Source organism: Capsicum annuum, chromosome 7 (assembly GCF_002878395.1).
Source record: "Capsicum annuum cultivar UCD-10X-F1 chromosome 7, UCD10Xv1.1, whole genome shotgun sequence".
NCBI classification, from domain to species: Eukaryota; Viridiplantae; Streptophyta; class Magnoliopsida; order Solanales; family Solanaceae; genus Capsicum; species Capsicum annuum.
Genome location: NC_061117.1, coordinates 219,280,064 through 219,294,869, shown reverse-complemented (window position 1 = coordinate 219,294,869; position 14,806 = coordinate 219,280,064). Strand labels below are relative to the sequence as shown.

At 37.4% G+C, this 14,806-nt stretch overlaps 3 protein-coding genes across 6 annotated transcripts in view; 2 read left to right on the top strand and 1 right to left on the bottom strand.

The window, feature by feature from the left end:
* The window catches only part of LOC107878587, a 10,185-nt gene extending 7,988 nt beyond the window's left edge, over positions 1 to 2,197 (top strand). For 2 of the 4 annotated variants that reach the window (XM_047415566.1, XM_016725631.2), the window contains 2 exons: positions 866 to 953; positions 1,864 to 2,197. In XM_047415566.1, the coding sequence (XP_047271522.1) occupies positions 866 to 953; positions 1,864 to 1,874 (99 nt within the window). In that variant the 3' untranslated portion in view covers positions 1,875 to 2,197. Of the gene's footprint in view, positions 1 to 865; positions 971 to 1,863 lie in introns of all 4 variants that reach the window. The other 2 variants (XM_047415565.1, XM_016725630.2) reach the window with 1 other exon arrangement.
* Positions 2,198 to 2,907: 710 nt separating this feature from the next.
* On the top strand, positions 2,908 to 6,609 carry LOC107878586 (multiprotein-bridging factor 1a). Its single transcript, XM_016725629.2, has 4 exons — positions 2,908 to 3,216; positions 5,000 to 5,083; positions 5,805 to 5,887; positions 6,046 to 6,609. Exons 1-4 carry the CDS (start codon positions 3,081 to 3,083, stop codon positions 6,163 to 6,165), a joined length of 423 nt encoding a protein of 140 aa, XP_016581115.1. The 5' UTR covers positions 2,908 to 3,080; the 3' UTR covers positions 6,166 to 6,609.
* A 366-nt stretch (positions 6,610 to 6,975) lies between these two features.
* On the bottom strand, positions 6,976 to 13,470 carry LOC107878585 (tubby-like F-box protein 7). Its single transcript, XM_016725628.2, has 4 exons — positions 12,981 to 13,470; positions 11,590 to 11,677; positions 10,727 to 10,856; positions 6,976 to 7,772 (listed from the first exon to the last, which is right to left on the bottom strand). Exons 1-4 carry the CDS (start codon positions 13,347 to 13,349, stop codon positions 7,196 to 7,198), a joined length of 1,164 nt encoding a protein of 387 aa, XP_016581114.1. The 5' UTR covers positions 13,350 to 13,470; the 3' UTR covers positions 6,976 to 7,195.
* Positions 13,471 to 14,806: the final 1,336 nt, after the last annotated feature.

The window sequence follows — 14,806 nt, the reverse complement described above, 5'->3', positions numbered from 1 at the left end:
GGGGGGGGGGGTGTCGGGTCGGCGCCGGGGAGCGACGACCGGGGGTCCAGTCGGGTCGGCGCCGGGAAGCGACGACCGGAGGTCGGAGCCGGCGGTCGGATCTGGTCGGCTCCGACGTTCAGCGACGGCGCCGGGGACCGGGCCGGTACGCTTGGGATGGAGAGGGGGTAGAGAGAGAGAGAGGGAGAACCGGCGACCGGAGGTCGTAGCCGGCGATCTGATCAGCGCCGGCGACCGGATCGGGTCAGCGACGGCGCCGGGAACCGGGGGCCGGTAAGCTGGGGGTGGAGAGAGGGTCGGGCGAGAGAGAGAGGGGGGGGGGGGGGGGAGCCGTTGGAGGGAGAGAGAGGGGGAGAGAGGGTCGGGCGAGAGAGAGGGTCGAGAGAGAGTGTTCTTAGTGTTCTCTGAGACTTAGTGTTCTTATTTTTTTTCTCTCTTATTTCTGTTATGCTATACAGCCTGTTTCATGTCTCATTACGACCTTGGTATACTATTCTCCTATCTTGAGCCGAGGGTCTATCGGAAACATCCTCTCTACTTCCTCGGAGGTAGTGGTATGGACTGCATACATTTTACCCTCCCTAGACCTCATTTTGTGGGAATATACTGGGTCTGTTGTTGTTGTTGTATAATTCGCTTTGACGCTAGTGCTAATAAAAGTTGTGAAAGATGTCAGCGGTGTGATTATGGAAACACTAAAAGAGACTTTGGGTTGGTTTTTTTTTTCAGGGATTGTCCAGTGTAAGTTTTTGGGCTCATGTCGTTCTCAATTTCTTTCCTGTGGATATCTCTATATTGCTTCTATGCTAGGATTATTTCAGAGATGGAATTTCACACCATTTGATTGGCTTATCTGTTGTTATAGGAGAATTCTGTGACGAAAGCTGGTGTTGATGGACTCTTGGAAGGTCTCAGCGATCTTACTCTTGAAACGCAAAAAGGGAATGCAAAAGGTGCATCTGATTGCGTGGTAAAGCTTCGTGTCTTTTACTGCTTCATAGAATGTGCCATGTATATCCCCTACCAGGTTGCTATCCAATATTTACTTGCCTTCTCTATGAAATGTGCACTGTTATTATTTGTAAGGAAAAGCAGCAGTCTCAATTATTTTCAACATACATGACCTATAAAATTTAGTGTTTATATTACTTTATCTCGTCCAATTTATATGTTTTATGCACTATTTCATTGAAAGTTTAATGTTTATAGTACTTCTCGTCCAATCACATGTTTCAACCAACAACTCTTGTCCCATATGTAGCAACGGTGAGGAGACTTTAATTCACTTATTCAGTGAATGTACCATGGCAAAGCATTTCTGGAACTCTCTCAGTATTCATATACCCTCATCTACCAATACTTGTAGGCTTCAGAACTTGAAAAACTCGTTACCCTATTAGAATGGGACTTCACTAACCTTTTGTCCTCTGGCTTATCTGGATCAACGGAAACCACTAATGTTTTCAACAATTCCACAAAGGAAATCCCTTCCAATCATATCACAGCCAGACTTTTAGAATTCATGTACTCCACAACCTCCGCCAACTAGACAACCATTTATATTAATGGTTTGCCCCCACTGCTGATGGATTGAAACTTAATGTAGATGGTGCTTACAATCCAACCACTTCTGTTCAAGGAATAGGCGGTGTCTTTAGAGACTAACAGCAACTGGATTAGAGGTTTTATTAGAAAAATGCTGCACTACACCCCACCCACATAGAGCTCAAAGCCCTTCATGAAGGACTCTAAACTGCATGCACTCACAAACCACCGATTCTGAGATAGAAACCGGTGCGACAGAAGTAATATCTCTTGTGAATAACCCTCCCCGCTTTATTCTAACATTATTGCTTAATGCAGGTGCCTTGTGAAGAAACTGGGCAATCCTCCAATCCGGCATAGTTTTCCATGAAGGGAACAAGGTGGCACGTGTTTTGGCAACTCTCCTCTTCATCAACCAGTGTTTTTGTTGAATGCACCGCGCCATAGTAGGAAAAAAGTCAAGTGTCTTGGTTTGCAATAGTCTAGCAAAGCTTGGAAACCTCTAGGAATCATTCACTCAAATGTAATAGCTAGCTAGTAGTAACTATGATGTAATAGCTACTACTGCCAACTATGATGTAACCGCTACTTAACTTTCAAGAACTTCATGCCCTAAATCACGCAGAATGTTAGTAGTAGTTGCTTTGTCCAATTGTCTTGGGGTGGAATCTGCTCTATTCTTCTGGGAACCAAGTATCTTTCGTCGAAAAATTTGAACATGGCTGTAAACTGCGTCTGTTGCTCATCACAAACAATAAGTTACAACTATGATATTTGATGATTTGGCGGAGTGCATGAACATAATCGAAAAGGAAATAAACTTGACATAAAATATGAAAAAGTCTGAAGTGATTAATAATAAAGAAAATATTGCAAAATCAAATGACCTAGTTTACAGTTAGATGAATGAACCGTTAGATGAGGTCGGAAGCTTGTATGACAGCTGGTGTCAAATGAATGAACCGTCGGAAGCTTGTATGACAGCTGGTGTCAAATGAATGAACCGTTGGAAGCTTGTATGACGGTTGTTGACTGCTCTAACTATGACAGAATATTTTGGTGATGCTAGTGACTAAGATGTACTTCTATTTATTGATAGCATCTTTCATTTTGTTTGAGCTTGATTTGAACTATCGACCTTATTAGGTAGAATGCCTTCCGAGGGCTCTTGAAAACAATATCTCTATGTTCACGAGGTAGTAGTAAGGTAAGTTCGCATCTACTTCACCTTTTTCAAATTCAATTTGTGATAATTCACTGAATATATTGCTGTTATATTAGGTAGAATGCCTTTAATCATGAGTTATAAATCGACCCTCAAAAATAGATATTTGAAGATAAATTTCACACCAAACGCGAAGGCAGAAAGACCATTTTGAATATCGGATAGACCACAACCCACAAAGATAGAAACAACACGACGCAACCAAACATGCCCTAAAGTGAGCCCTCTAGCCTCTATATAAAACGCTATTTGCGCATAGACGGAATGGAATATTTGTTGAAGAGCGTAGTAACAAAGCGAAACAAAAAATATGAGTGGTGGAATATCACAAGACTGGGAACCGGTGGTGATTCGGAAGAAGCCGCCTACTGCCGCCGCACGTAAGGATGAAAAAGCCGTTAACGCTGCTCGTCGTGCCGGTGCTGAAATCGAAACCATCAGAAAATGTTCGTAATCCTACTCGCTATTTCGCTTTTTTTGATTATTTTTTTAATAATCATGGTATCTGAGCTAGCTTTCGGCAACTGTTTCATTTTTATATATCAAACATTATCAATTTTATGATAATAACGTTTGTATTAATTTTTTTTAATAGATATTTTTTAGCTCGATTTTTGCTGCTGGCTGTTCTGTTATTCGCCGTTCTCCTTGCCTATATATGTGTATTCGCGCTCGCTTGTTAATAATTTCTCTGTGAGCTTATCCGATTTTGCTGAAATAATCTGTTGAATATTATTTCGATGAATAGTTTTAGCTCGGCTCTATGTATATGTGCTTGCACGGGCATGTTACTATTTGTTGCGATGGCTAAATTTTCTATATTTCTTATCCGTTCGCAGCTCCTTTTTGCTATCCTTGAAAGGCGCGTGCGTGTGTGTATATACATATATATGCCAACGTCTGTCAGCTAGTGTTTTCATTTTCATACTATTTGTCACCTGTTTATAGGTGCATAGGAGGGTGGAGATCATGGATTAGGTTAGAAGGGTAGCAGGTAGCTGTGTGTTGTCTGGCTGTCCATTCATATTAGGAGGAGTATTGCTCCTGTAGTTTCTTGTCCTTCGATTTATGTGACTATCTGTTGATTCCTTGTATCTTGACTGTCGTATTTTGCTGTTGGATTTTTGTTACTATTTGTTGTTTTTGTTATTATTTGTTGTTTATTGTACTTCCTTTACTTCTTTTTCCGGACCGCTTTGTACTCTTTATTTTTTGGAGCCAAGGTTTATCGGAAACTTCTCTACCTCTAAGGTAGGGGTAAGGTCTGCGTATACTTTGCCTTCCCCAGACCCACTTTGTGGGATTACACTGGGTGTTGTTTGTTGCTGCCTATTATATGCTACTCCAAGCATGTATCATTGTTTGATTGAATAGCTTTGGGTAATTATGACCTTTAGGTATGGTGTACTATCTCTGTGCTGGGGTGCATCTGATGACTAAACTTGTTGTTTTTCATGAAATCAGCTAGTGGGATTTCTGCTTCATTTCTCTGACAATGACTGTTTCTGCTTGAGTTTGTGTTAAACTGTTAATTGATGTTTATTATCATCCTTCACGTGGCGGTCAAATTTCCATATTCCTGGCTACATTCATATCTGGGGAAGTTGAATACAAGTATAAACCTAAGTGTGTGTGACTTTTTCTCTCTGTTTCCCCTACATAAACTGGGAGAAAATAAAATAGAACTACAACTACGCCTCAATTCCAACCTGTGCCAGATATATGAATCCTCTGTATATGTTGTACCCTATTGGTCCATTCGATTGGATACTCATTTTTTGCATGCATACCTTCTCTCATTTGAAACCTATAATTTCTTCCAATACTCAATGAAACTGGAAATCTAAGGTTGAATCTGAAAACTAGAAACCGTGAGGTGTGAATGGAAATGAATTCCCTATTTTGTGGAGATGAGATGTTTGATGGCACATATCTAATGTTCGGCATTTTTTATAGACGTTCTCCAGTACTTTGCAGTTACTTTAGTATATATTCTTTGATTTTAGCGTGTAAACTTCTACAAGTATGAGGTACTTGTATGACGATATAATAAACTCTATAGAATATTCTCTTTTGGGCTTACCTCCGTCAGCTGGTTTGTGAGTTGAATTATCCAGATTTCCATTCCTTTTTTCAATTTGTATGTTGCCTGTTTCTCCTATTGGTAAAGCTGTGTATTCTTTATTTTGAGGGCTAATGTGTGCTTACAATATCTATGGTCTGGTGCAGCTGCTGCTGGCACAAACAAGGCTGCATCCAGCAGTGCAACCTTGAACACCAGGAAACTTGATGAAGATACTGAGAATTTGGCTCGTAAGTTAAAGCGACACCTTTCAACTTAATTACTAAATGTTTCTATTAGAATACCACATATTTAGAGTATGTTTTGTTCTTGTAGTTGAAGTCATGCCTGCTTCCAATTGTTCTTTGTCGTCTTTGGTGTTCCCTTTATTCTCCTCTACATTATTTTGCTGGCACTATGCTAACTATTTTTGATGTTCCAGAAGCATACTTTCATCCATGACCGTGTTTACATTTTGCAAAATTTTGTAATTTCCTTGACCTCCCAATTAGTTAGACAAGAAGGATGCCTTCTAAGTTTTGTGAATTTGACAATAAGTAATGCCCAAAATTTTGGGGAACACATCGACCCATCAAATGAAAATCATCCTTGAACTTTTTTCTGCATCTATTCTGCTTTATTCTGAAACATGTTACATAGGCTGCTATATTCATTTCTATTGGAAAATGTTTTATTCAACATCCACAATTCTTATGAATGTGATGTCTCGTTCTGGAAGTAGCTGTTAATAGCTTTATTTATGTGATCTCTCCTCTTTTATCTGTGCTCGTTCTCACTCTGATAAAATCTTCTGATTTTGTTGTTTGAGATGTTTTGACTTCTGTCTCTGTTTCTACTCTTTATGTATGTGTTCTCATCCTTAGAAAATAATAACATTTTGTACCAGAACCAACTTATCCTTTCCTATGATAATATCCGCTGGTAATGTTTCATTTTTGACCTTGTTGTCAGATCAAAAGGTACCAACTGAACTGAAGAAAGCCATCATGCAAGCTCGACAAGACAAGAAGCTGACTCAGGCTCAACTTGCTCAGGTATACCACTTTCCTATCTCGCTCTTCCCCAACCGGCCCCCAAAAACTTAAAAAGAAAGTAGAAGGGGGTTAATGAACAGATTGACAGTACCAGCCACCAGATGTCTGATTTTCATAATCTGTGTGAAAATTGTTCTGATATTCCTTGTTGTTTGCAGCTGATAAATGAGAAGCCTCAAATCATTCAGGAGTACGAGTCTGGAAAGGCAATTCCAAATCAACAGATCATATCTAAACTGGAGAGAGCTCTTGGTGCGAAACTTAGAGGAAAAAAATGAAGAGCCTTTTGGCTTCTCGAATCTATGTTCCAGTCCTAACTGTGGTCATGTACATGGATATCTTTTTCTGTTAGCCCTCGTTCTATAACCACTGTGGTACTTATGCCTGTGTATGGATTGATGGTTGTGGATTTCTTGGCTATGGGTGTTACTTCTGTGGAAAAATAAGGCGTTTATGCTTAAGCAAGGGATGTTGTCTTGTGCTACCTGTTTGCTTTAGAGAAGGTTCCCAGTTCTATGTGGTATGATGTTCCTGTCATTCTTCAGATCAGTCTTCGTTACTTTGAGATATAATGGGAGACATAATTGGCATATGGGAATATGCAAAGGTATATCCCTTTGCACTGTGGAATATAATTTGATGCTGCAATTTTATACTAATGGAAATGCTACCTCTTCTGTAAAGAAATAATTTGCATATGGCAATGTTCCTGTTTTGATGTCTTTCATTGTCTTTGATTTTCCATACTTTCCTTGCGACTTTTGTTGACGCCCTACCTAAAACTACTAGCAGATAAAAAATCTGCAAAACCTGAATGACAAGTGTTTCAGCTTGTATGGTATGCGTGATAAGGTAGGATATCCCACCTCATTTAGTCCACATATCAAACGGCCCTAGAGATTAATGGTGGGTATAAATAAGTTTGTAAGTATCATCTTGCTTCACATAATTGACATGTAAAATTAGCCACCGGGGAGTAATTTGCTTCTCAAGTTTCCGTTCCTTTTCGATCATTACAAATTAGAATGAAACGTAGAAACCATTATAAATATGAGCAGAGCACGTTTCGAGGAAATTGGTCCGAGTAGTAGAGAGGAGAACACCATTGATCGAAACTTTTGTTACATGATGTTGAGATTCCCATAAAGGTTAGATTACACTTGATTCCACATCCACTACATGACTAAATTATAAAAATATAGCATAAGCAGAGAACACTAGATTAAACAAAAAGTGTCACTTTGCACCCAAAGTAAAAAAAGAAAAAAGCAAACTAAGAAGCATATTAGCAACAGTTTTAAGAAGAATCTATTCACAGGCCAATTTTGTACCAAAACTGGTCAAGCATATTGCAAACGCTTGGAAGGCAGACAAAGGCTTCCTGTAGTCCATTGTAAAAATGTCATCTCCTACTTTCCCAAATTGGAGGATAACGGTATCCTCATCACCTTTTCCACCAGGCTGGCTTTGGTCCATCGTTGCAACTAGCTGAAAGTTTTTCACAGATGCAACGGTGACCCTGCCATGGAAATTTAAACACCAACATTGCAAATGCTCATGCCACCGTGGAGCTTTATTTTTAAGAACTGTGGAGTTGGTTTCTGCGGAACCAGGCTGCTTCTTCTTTGGAGCATTCTGAGATTTGTCCATAACAGCTTCTCCAGGACAGGGGCACTTGAGTGAACATATCATCCTTCTTGGTCCTCTTGACTTCAACAGGTTCAACTTATAGGAAACATGTCCCACTTCAAAATTACCAGCTGGTAATTGGGGACTAATCTGCTTACTTGCAAACCGTCGCAAAGACCGGCTGCTTGATGGCCTTGCCCCATTGTGTGGGGGTTGACTATCATATATGGTAAAATTAGTTCCAAGAAAGTCTGATCTGTCAGTTAGATTCAATGGCAGGGTCAGAACACGAAGGAACAAACAAGAATGAAGAAAAGAACACATCTTTTCTTCTCCCCTTATTCCGAGAAGGGAAAGACCGGTATTAGGGTGGGATATACAAAGTTAAAAGGAATATTCAAGCTTTTGCAAGAGATAGGTGACACGGCATGCTTTTAGCGTATTATGTTTCCTATTGATGTATTTAAATGTTTGTTTCTCCAATAACGATACTGAACACAAGACAACGGAAAATCTAGTTAGAAAAGGAGAGTAGTGAACAAAAATAAGCTCCAACTAAAGCGTTCAATTTTCTAAACTCCTCTCAAGGGCAGAAACCTTAACAACAAAGAAACAACATTAATGGGGCTATCTTTAAGAACTTTATCTGGGCTGCTAAATGAAAAGTACACAGCACACATTTCAAGGGGGATACAGTTGCGTACTTCCAACATCATCAATTTTTGTACCCGTGATTGAACAGATTCCTTAATGGCAATCCGTAATAGGAATGAACAGATATTGTTTGTGGCAACCTTCTATTCAAGTAACAGTTTCATGGAAAACTAACTAGCCAAGAACATACAGATTGAAGTTGAACCTGTTTGCATGATTAGAAGCAGTACAATTGCATATAACCAAGGAAATTAATTCATTACAAAACATGGAGAACTATAGTGTTCTCCGTCGCATGGCAACGGAGATGGGTAAACTTCTAGATGCCAAACAATTTTAAGCTCAAGACTTGGATATCTTGACGTTGTAATACTTGAAAAAGAGAGAGGAAGAAATTACACCATGTTAGTTGATCTTTTTAAAGAAAAAAAAAATCTGACAAAGTTCCACTAGGGATGCTATCAGTGCCAGCCTAAAAATAATTCAGTTCACTCTGGAAATAGAAGTTACAAGACATAAGAAATTAGAAGGATTTCTATACAAGTTATAGCTTAGACATATAGCCAAAATTTTTATCTTTTAAGGAGTTGCATTTCACTATGCCAGAATCATTTCTTGCTCCTTGCAAAATATTAATCAAGACACCACGTGAGGGACATCAAAAAGGCATGCAGATGATCTAAGATATGAACCATAAAGACTCTTTGGAATGTCACTTTTAGAAAGAAAAAAAGAAGTTAATGAAGCTACATACACTTTATGGTTCTTATTGAATAGCTAAATCACATATTATACTCAACAGTGACCTATGAAAAAGCAAATGAATTGCTGCTATTAATGAAACTACCATAATCTATCTCATCACATACTAGTATTATATATGCTATGTATGTAAGTGAAGCACCCGTTACCAATGTGATACAAGCATGAAGAGCACAAAAAAAGGTACAAGGTATTATCAAAGGTTCAAGTTGCGGATTGAAGACCTTTTGGAGCCTTTTTTTGAAGCCTTGTTCAAGTGAAGAAAGGAGGAGGGATCTTACACTCCATAGGCACCTCTCATTAAGGGCATGATGGACTTTTTACACATTAAAATGACACTCCATGGGCGCCTTTCCTAAAGCCCTTCATTAAGGGCATTTGAGTCATTATCTTGTAATAGTATAAATAGACACCTTAGCTCTTATTTTCCTTAGTTTTGACATAATGAATTGAGTGACTTTTTAGATTGTAATCTTAGTGATAGATTGTAGCCTTCCTCTTCTCCTTGAGAGAGGAAAACCGAAATTGAATATTGAATGCAATTGAAAGAGGATTTCACTTGTATTGGATATTGGGCAAGAAAGGTGTGCTTGAGGAAGTGTGAGTCCTTTGGGTCACCTAAGAGAGTGGTTTGATCTTACATTGGTGATGCATGTTTGAAGGTTTGATACACCTTCTAGTGCCATTCATTGGTGGAAGTGAGGGTCTCTCTACTATCTTTACTTTATGCATCTCTTCTTCATCTCTTTTCTTCAATGTGTGTTGTTTTTCCTTTTGTGTGCTTGCTGATTTTTGCCTTCTAGTGCTTAATTTCGTGTTTTTGGTAGTCTTTAGGCTATCACAAAGTATTTGAACTCACCAGCAATCATGTTAGAAGATTGCAAGGTAGACGGACCTTTCTTGCTACAAAATAGTTAACTTTGCCCCTCATAACAAACGACAAAATAACATTTTAAGTCTGTATCATGTTTCTGCCTTGATCTATATAAACTTCGTCATTTTTCAATTTTCGAAAACCTACCCGCTACCTACTGGTCTTATCTTGCCATATCTTCTTGTTGGATAATGTTGCTAAACTTTCTTCTCTGATTCCATTCTATCGCTGGCACCAAACACTCCCAATCACCACCTATTCTAGTAACATCTTCATCACAACTACTAAGTCTTGACACACCCTCTTCATTTTAGCACTTTTGACCACTAAGCAGCTTGCTCAACCCCTTCTGCTCAATAGCAACATACCAAATCACTAGACCTTTTAAAAAGAAGCCTAAGAACTTGGGTTCTAACCTGTGACCCCCAGAATATCTCACAGAAAAACAAGCTCCTTATCTAACAACAGACGCACCAAGAAGAAAGAAATGTCAGACACTACAGAATCTCGTTGGGCATCTAGATTTTCTTTAACATTTGACATCATATGAGTGGGTCATAATAAGTATGTACATGTTACTCTATACCACAACAAATATGTTTTACATATCCTGGGCATCTTTTCTTCGAATTTAGGTTATGTCTATCTCAGAGAAACAATATAACTAGTACTATAAGCCTTCAACTGCACTACACCGAGTTCTAGCCATGTCATTGTATATTTTTCTACATCAACATCTTGTCATCAAGCTACATATATGACATGTTGGCGAGAATTTTGATATTTCTGATCATTATGACTTTTTCCATACAAATCTACTTTAGTCCTTCAGACTCCAGTTAGCCCAACAAAGATAACCACATATTACCAAAAAGAATGCTTTCCACGCAGTTCATTTTAAGGGGTCAACAAGTTTTTACCTTAACTTCCCAACATAGGCCTTACTTCTCTGTGACAAGTCATCTGCGTCAAGAGATATTACATATTCAATGTGAGCGCCGTTTCTGTATCTCCGGGCTGCTAAGAGAAATTTCCCCTGGTCCATTAATGCTGCCAAATATAAATAACAATAAATCAATTCAAGTCGGGAAATCTCTAACAAATAAGAGTAATATACTTTGACTGGTATTATTAAATGAAGCGTCAGACTCAAACCATCCTTCAAGATGATAACTTCCATAAAATAGCAGTGAAAAATAGAATACAACTGTCTTTTATTACAAGGAGCCCTAATAACATGTTTAATTAAAATAAATAATCATGGTAATTTTTAAAGTCGTGCTTATTAAGAAAGATCATGAAAACAGTGCATGTGTCTGTTGACTCTATAAAAAAGTACATTGCAATTTCCTAGTGCTGTTAATTAGTAGTATAAAATTAAAATATTTAAGAGATTAAAACTGATTACGACAAATATTTTTATCAAAAAAAGAAAGATTATGAAAGATACCAAATCTTGACGAAATAAAGCTGAGAGCACGATAAAAATAGGTGACAACATGTAGACAATAGACTATTAAGACTTCCATTGATAAGTCAATATATGAAAAGTTGAATAGTCAACGACGATATAAAGTCTAAACAAAAAAAACAGACCAAGTCAGTTGACCAGGAAAGATTCAAAAGTAATTCAAAGAGTATGATTAATAAGTTGCTAAGTAACCACCTAAACTACAGTCCCAACCAGCATTTTTCATAAAGTCAAACATTAATTACTGCAGGTAGCAGCCAATTTCCCAAGGCTAAGTTCCTGAAAATAATATTTGTCAAAGTAAGAACTCACAGGGTGAAAGAGCAAGATATAGGTAAAAAGTTGAGTTCCTCTTGTCACGTTTGATGAAACATTGAATAGGAGAGTCTCGAGGCCCAGGCTGCAGTAGAAAATTGGAAAACGGAAGGCATCATTTACAACCGCATTAAAGACATTATTATATTATTAAAGATATAACAACAAGAATGAAGTATACTAAGCTCCTAATTACCTACATTTTATACAGATAATCAAGCTACGATATTTATTGCAGCTGAAATTATCACTAAAACCAACCCAGGATTCAAAAAGATCAGTAAAAATATTTCCTTTTTTTATTCCATGGCGTGGGGTTGCTTCTTCTATTGGAACAATTAGTGGTACCCATTTTGCACATACAGAAAATTGTGTTGCAAGAGTTGATCAAATTGAGAATGGAAGAAATTGGTCTAGACTAACACATATCCAACAGGGACAATCCGAATTAAGAAGGCTCATAAAGAACTGCTCATTGTATTTCCAGCTCAAAAACCACAAGTTCACTGGACTACAAAACTACAATCGATCAACTATGTCTTGACCCTTGGTTTAGTCCGCTATGTAAAAAAGTGCATCCCGGTGCACTAAGCTCCCGCTATGCACAGAGTCCAAAGAATAGCCGAACCACAAAGGCCTATTGTACGTAGTCGTACCCTGCATTTCTGCAGACAGTTATACGAATCCTCTATTTCTATTCCTCTCTAATCAGGCCTATTTCACATTTTCACTCCCACCCAAAATTTCTAATTCCAGAATTTTCCTTCTTTAAATTTCTTCAGTGTTTCACTAATCAAAACACCATTGCAATAAAGCTTATATAACAAAGAGAACAGTACAAAAACATAACAAATTTACGGAACCAATTTTTCTTCTTTTGATGACCATAGTGTCCGGGCCATCTTTCCCACACCTCAACTAGTTCCACGGGATACCTGCCACCTCCCACCAGCAGCATATACATTGTAAATTCTGTCAACTAAGGCTATAACATATGGGACAAAATCACCTAGTGTTTTCATCTATTCCTCACAAAGTAGCAAAGAATAAAGCTCAAACGACCTCAAATTACGCCCTTTTAACCTCCACTTTATGAAAAATCACAAAAAGTACCAAAAAAATTATTTTAAATTCCCTCTTAAAACAACAAAAATTGAGAATTTCCTTTTGTCTTTTAGTTATTTACACCTCTTAATTCCACGGAACAACAGGTACCAGATAATTCTATCCAAAGGCTAGGGAACATGGAAAGAAATCACCTAGTGTTTTCTTCTATTCCTCCAATAAGGCTCAAATTAACTAAATTTATACTCTTTGAACCTCCAATTAATGAAAATCACAAAATTACCAAATTGAACAAAAAAATTGAAAAAAATAGCAATTTTCACCTGTTTAAGGCAAGAAGGGAAGGTAATTTTTCCATTCTGAAGAGCTGACTCAACAACATCTTCAGTAACTTGTCTCCATCTCTTGCAAACACATCCACAAGCGACGACGTTTTGACGAAGCGGCCAACTCTCCTCGCTAGCTTCCACTCGCTTTATAATCTCTCCTAACAACTCCGGTAACATATTCGACCACGAAGACGTCTCATCACCTCCCTCTTCGGCGCCGGAATCGAATTCAGCGGCGCCGTTTTTGTCCACGTCATCGTTTATAGAAGTTTCTGGAAGCTTGAATTCCTTGAATGATTTGGAAAATGTAAATGATTTAGTTATGATTCTTCTTGAAGAAAGAAACGAACGACGCAGTGACATTTTTGAATTTTTTAAATATTTTTTTTCTTTTTTTTGTTTATGTGAAACTGTAAAAGAGAGTGTGAAGGAGAGAGAATAATGGAGAAGAGTGGAGAAAATTTTTGTGTTTGATGGAAAGGGGAAAGATAGAGTTAACTGACTGTCAGTTTATAAAGTTAACATCACCTGCCGACGTGTCATGTGCAACTAGATTTGGTTCATTTGGATTTGATTTATTTAAAAATAATAATATAATATAATAATTTTGATATGGAAAAAAAGTTTTGGAGGGCAAGTTGTAATATTTTAAAAGATATTACTTGGTTTCGAAAAAATGAACTAAAATTTTGTGGTCCTAAACTAAAATTATATTAGATATAATAAATATTTTTGTAATTTTACTATCTTAAACATGTAAAATGAAAAGTTGAAATTAAAATATTATAAAAAAGTGTTACAATGAAATTTACGAGTCATGATGACACCTACTAAATTTCACAAGTAGGTAAGTCAAATCGTAGCCTGAAGCTAAATATAATGGGTTAATTTGTTGAAAAATGTCCAACGTAGGCGGAAATTAATAACACAACTTATAAACAAGAAAAAACAATTTAAATTGATGAAGACAGTCAATACAAGATACCATCTCATGACGTGGTAGAGTTAGTACAAGAGCATCTAATAGTAATACAACTCAAAGATTTAGAATAGTCAACAATATCTGTCTCGATAACAACAGACTAAATATCAAAAGATAGGAGAAAATAGGTGACTTCGACTCTAAGAGCTCACTCTATCTTCGGACAATCAACACAACATGATCAAAGATCAACGACGACAGTTAGTAGTCGAATCTGCATAAAAAAAGTACAGAAGTGTAGTATGAATACCAAATCAAAGGGTACTCAGTAGGCATCATTGGCCACTGGGTTAAATCATGATATAAATATGATAAAGTGCAATATATTATAAACAAAATCAAGATACAGAAACGAACTTGAATCATCTCCAACATCATTGTACATAATAAGTAATTTAGCTGAAAAACTATATAACATAAGGCATCAACACATGCCAACATCATCATGCATAGTAAATAAGTAATTCGAAATAATAATGTATCATAAAGCATCAACACAAGCAAACATTACTACAAAATTGACAACCATACGCCAATTAGTGCAGAAAGTAAATAACTCATCACGGACCCCCATATGCCCAGAGAGTACAATCAAAGGTAAAATAATGCAACCATCCATCGTTTATAACTAACAATCATCGTCATTTAACCGATAATTCACAATTTACCATCACTCAATAGTTTAACCATCAAATAACAACCTGATCATCGCTTATTCTCTAGTCATCATTTATCAACTAGCCATCTTTTATTCACTAATTCATTTAATCGTTAGTCAATGTACAACCACTAGTCATCATTTATTAGCTAACATTATTTGTTAACTAGCCACCATTTA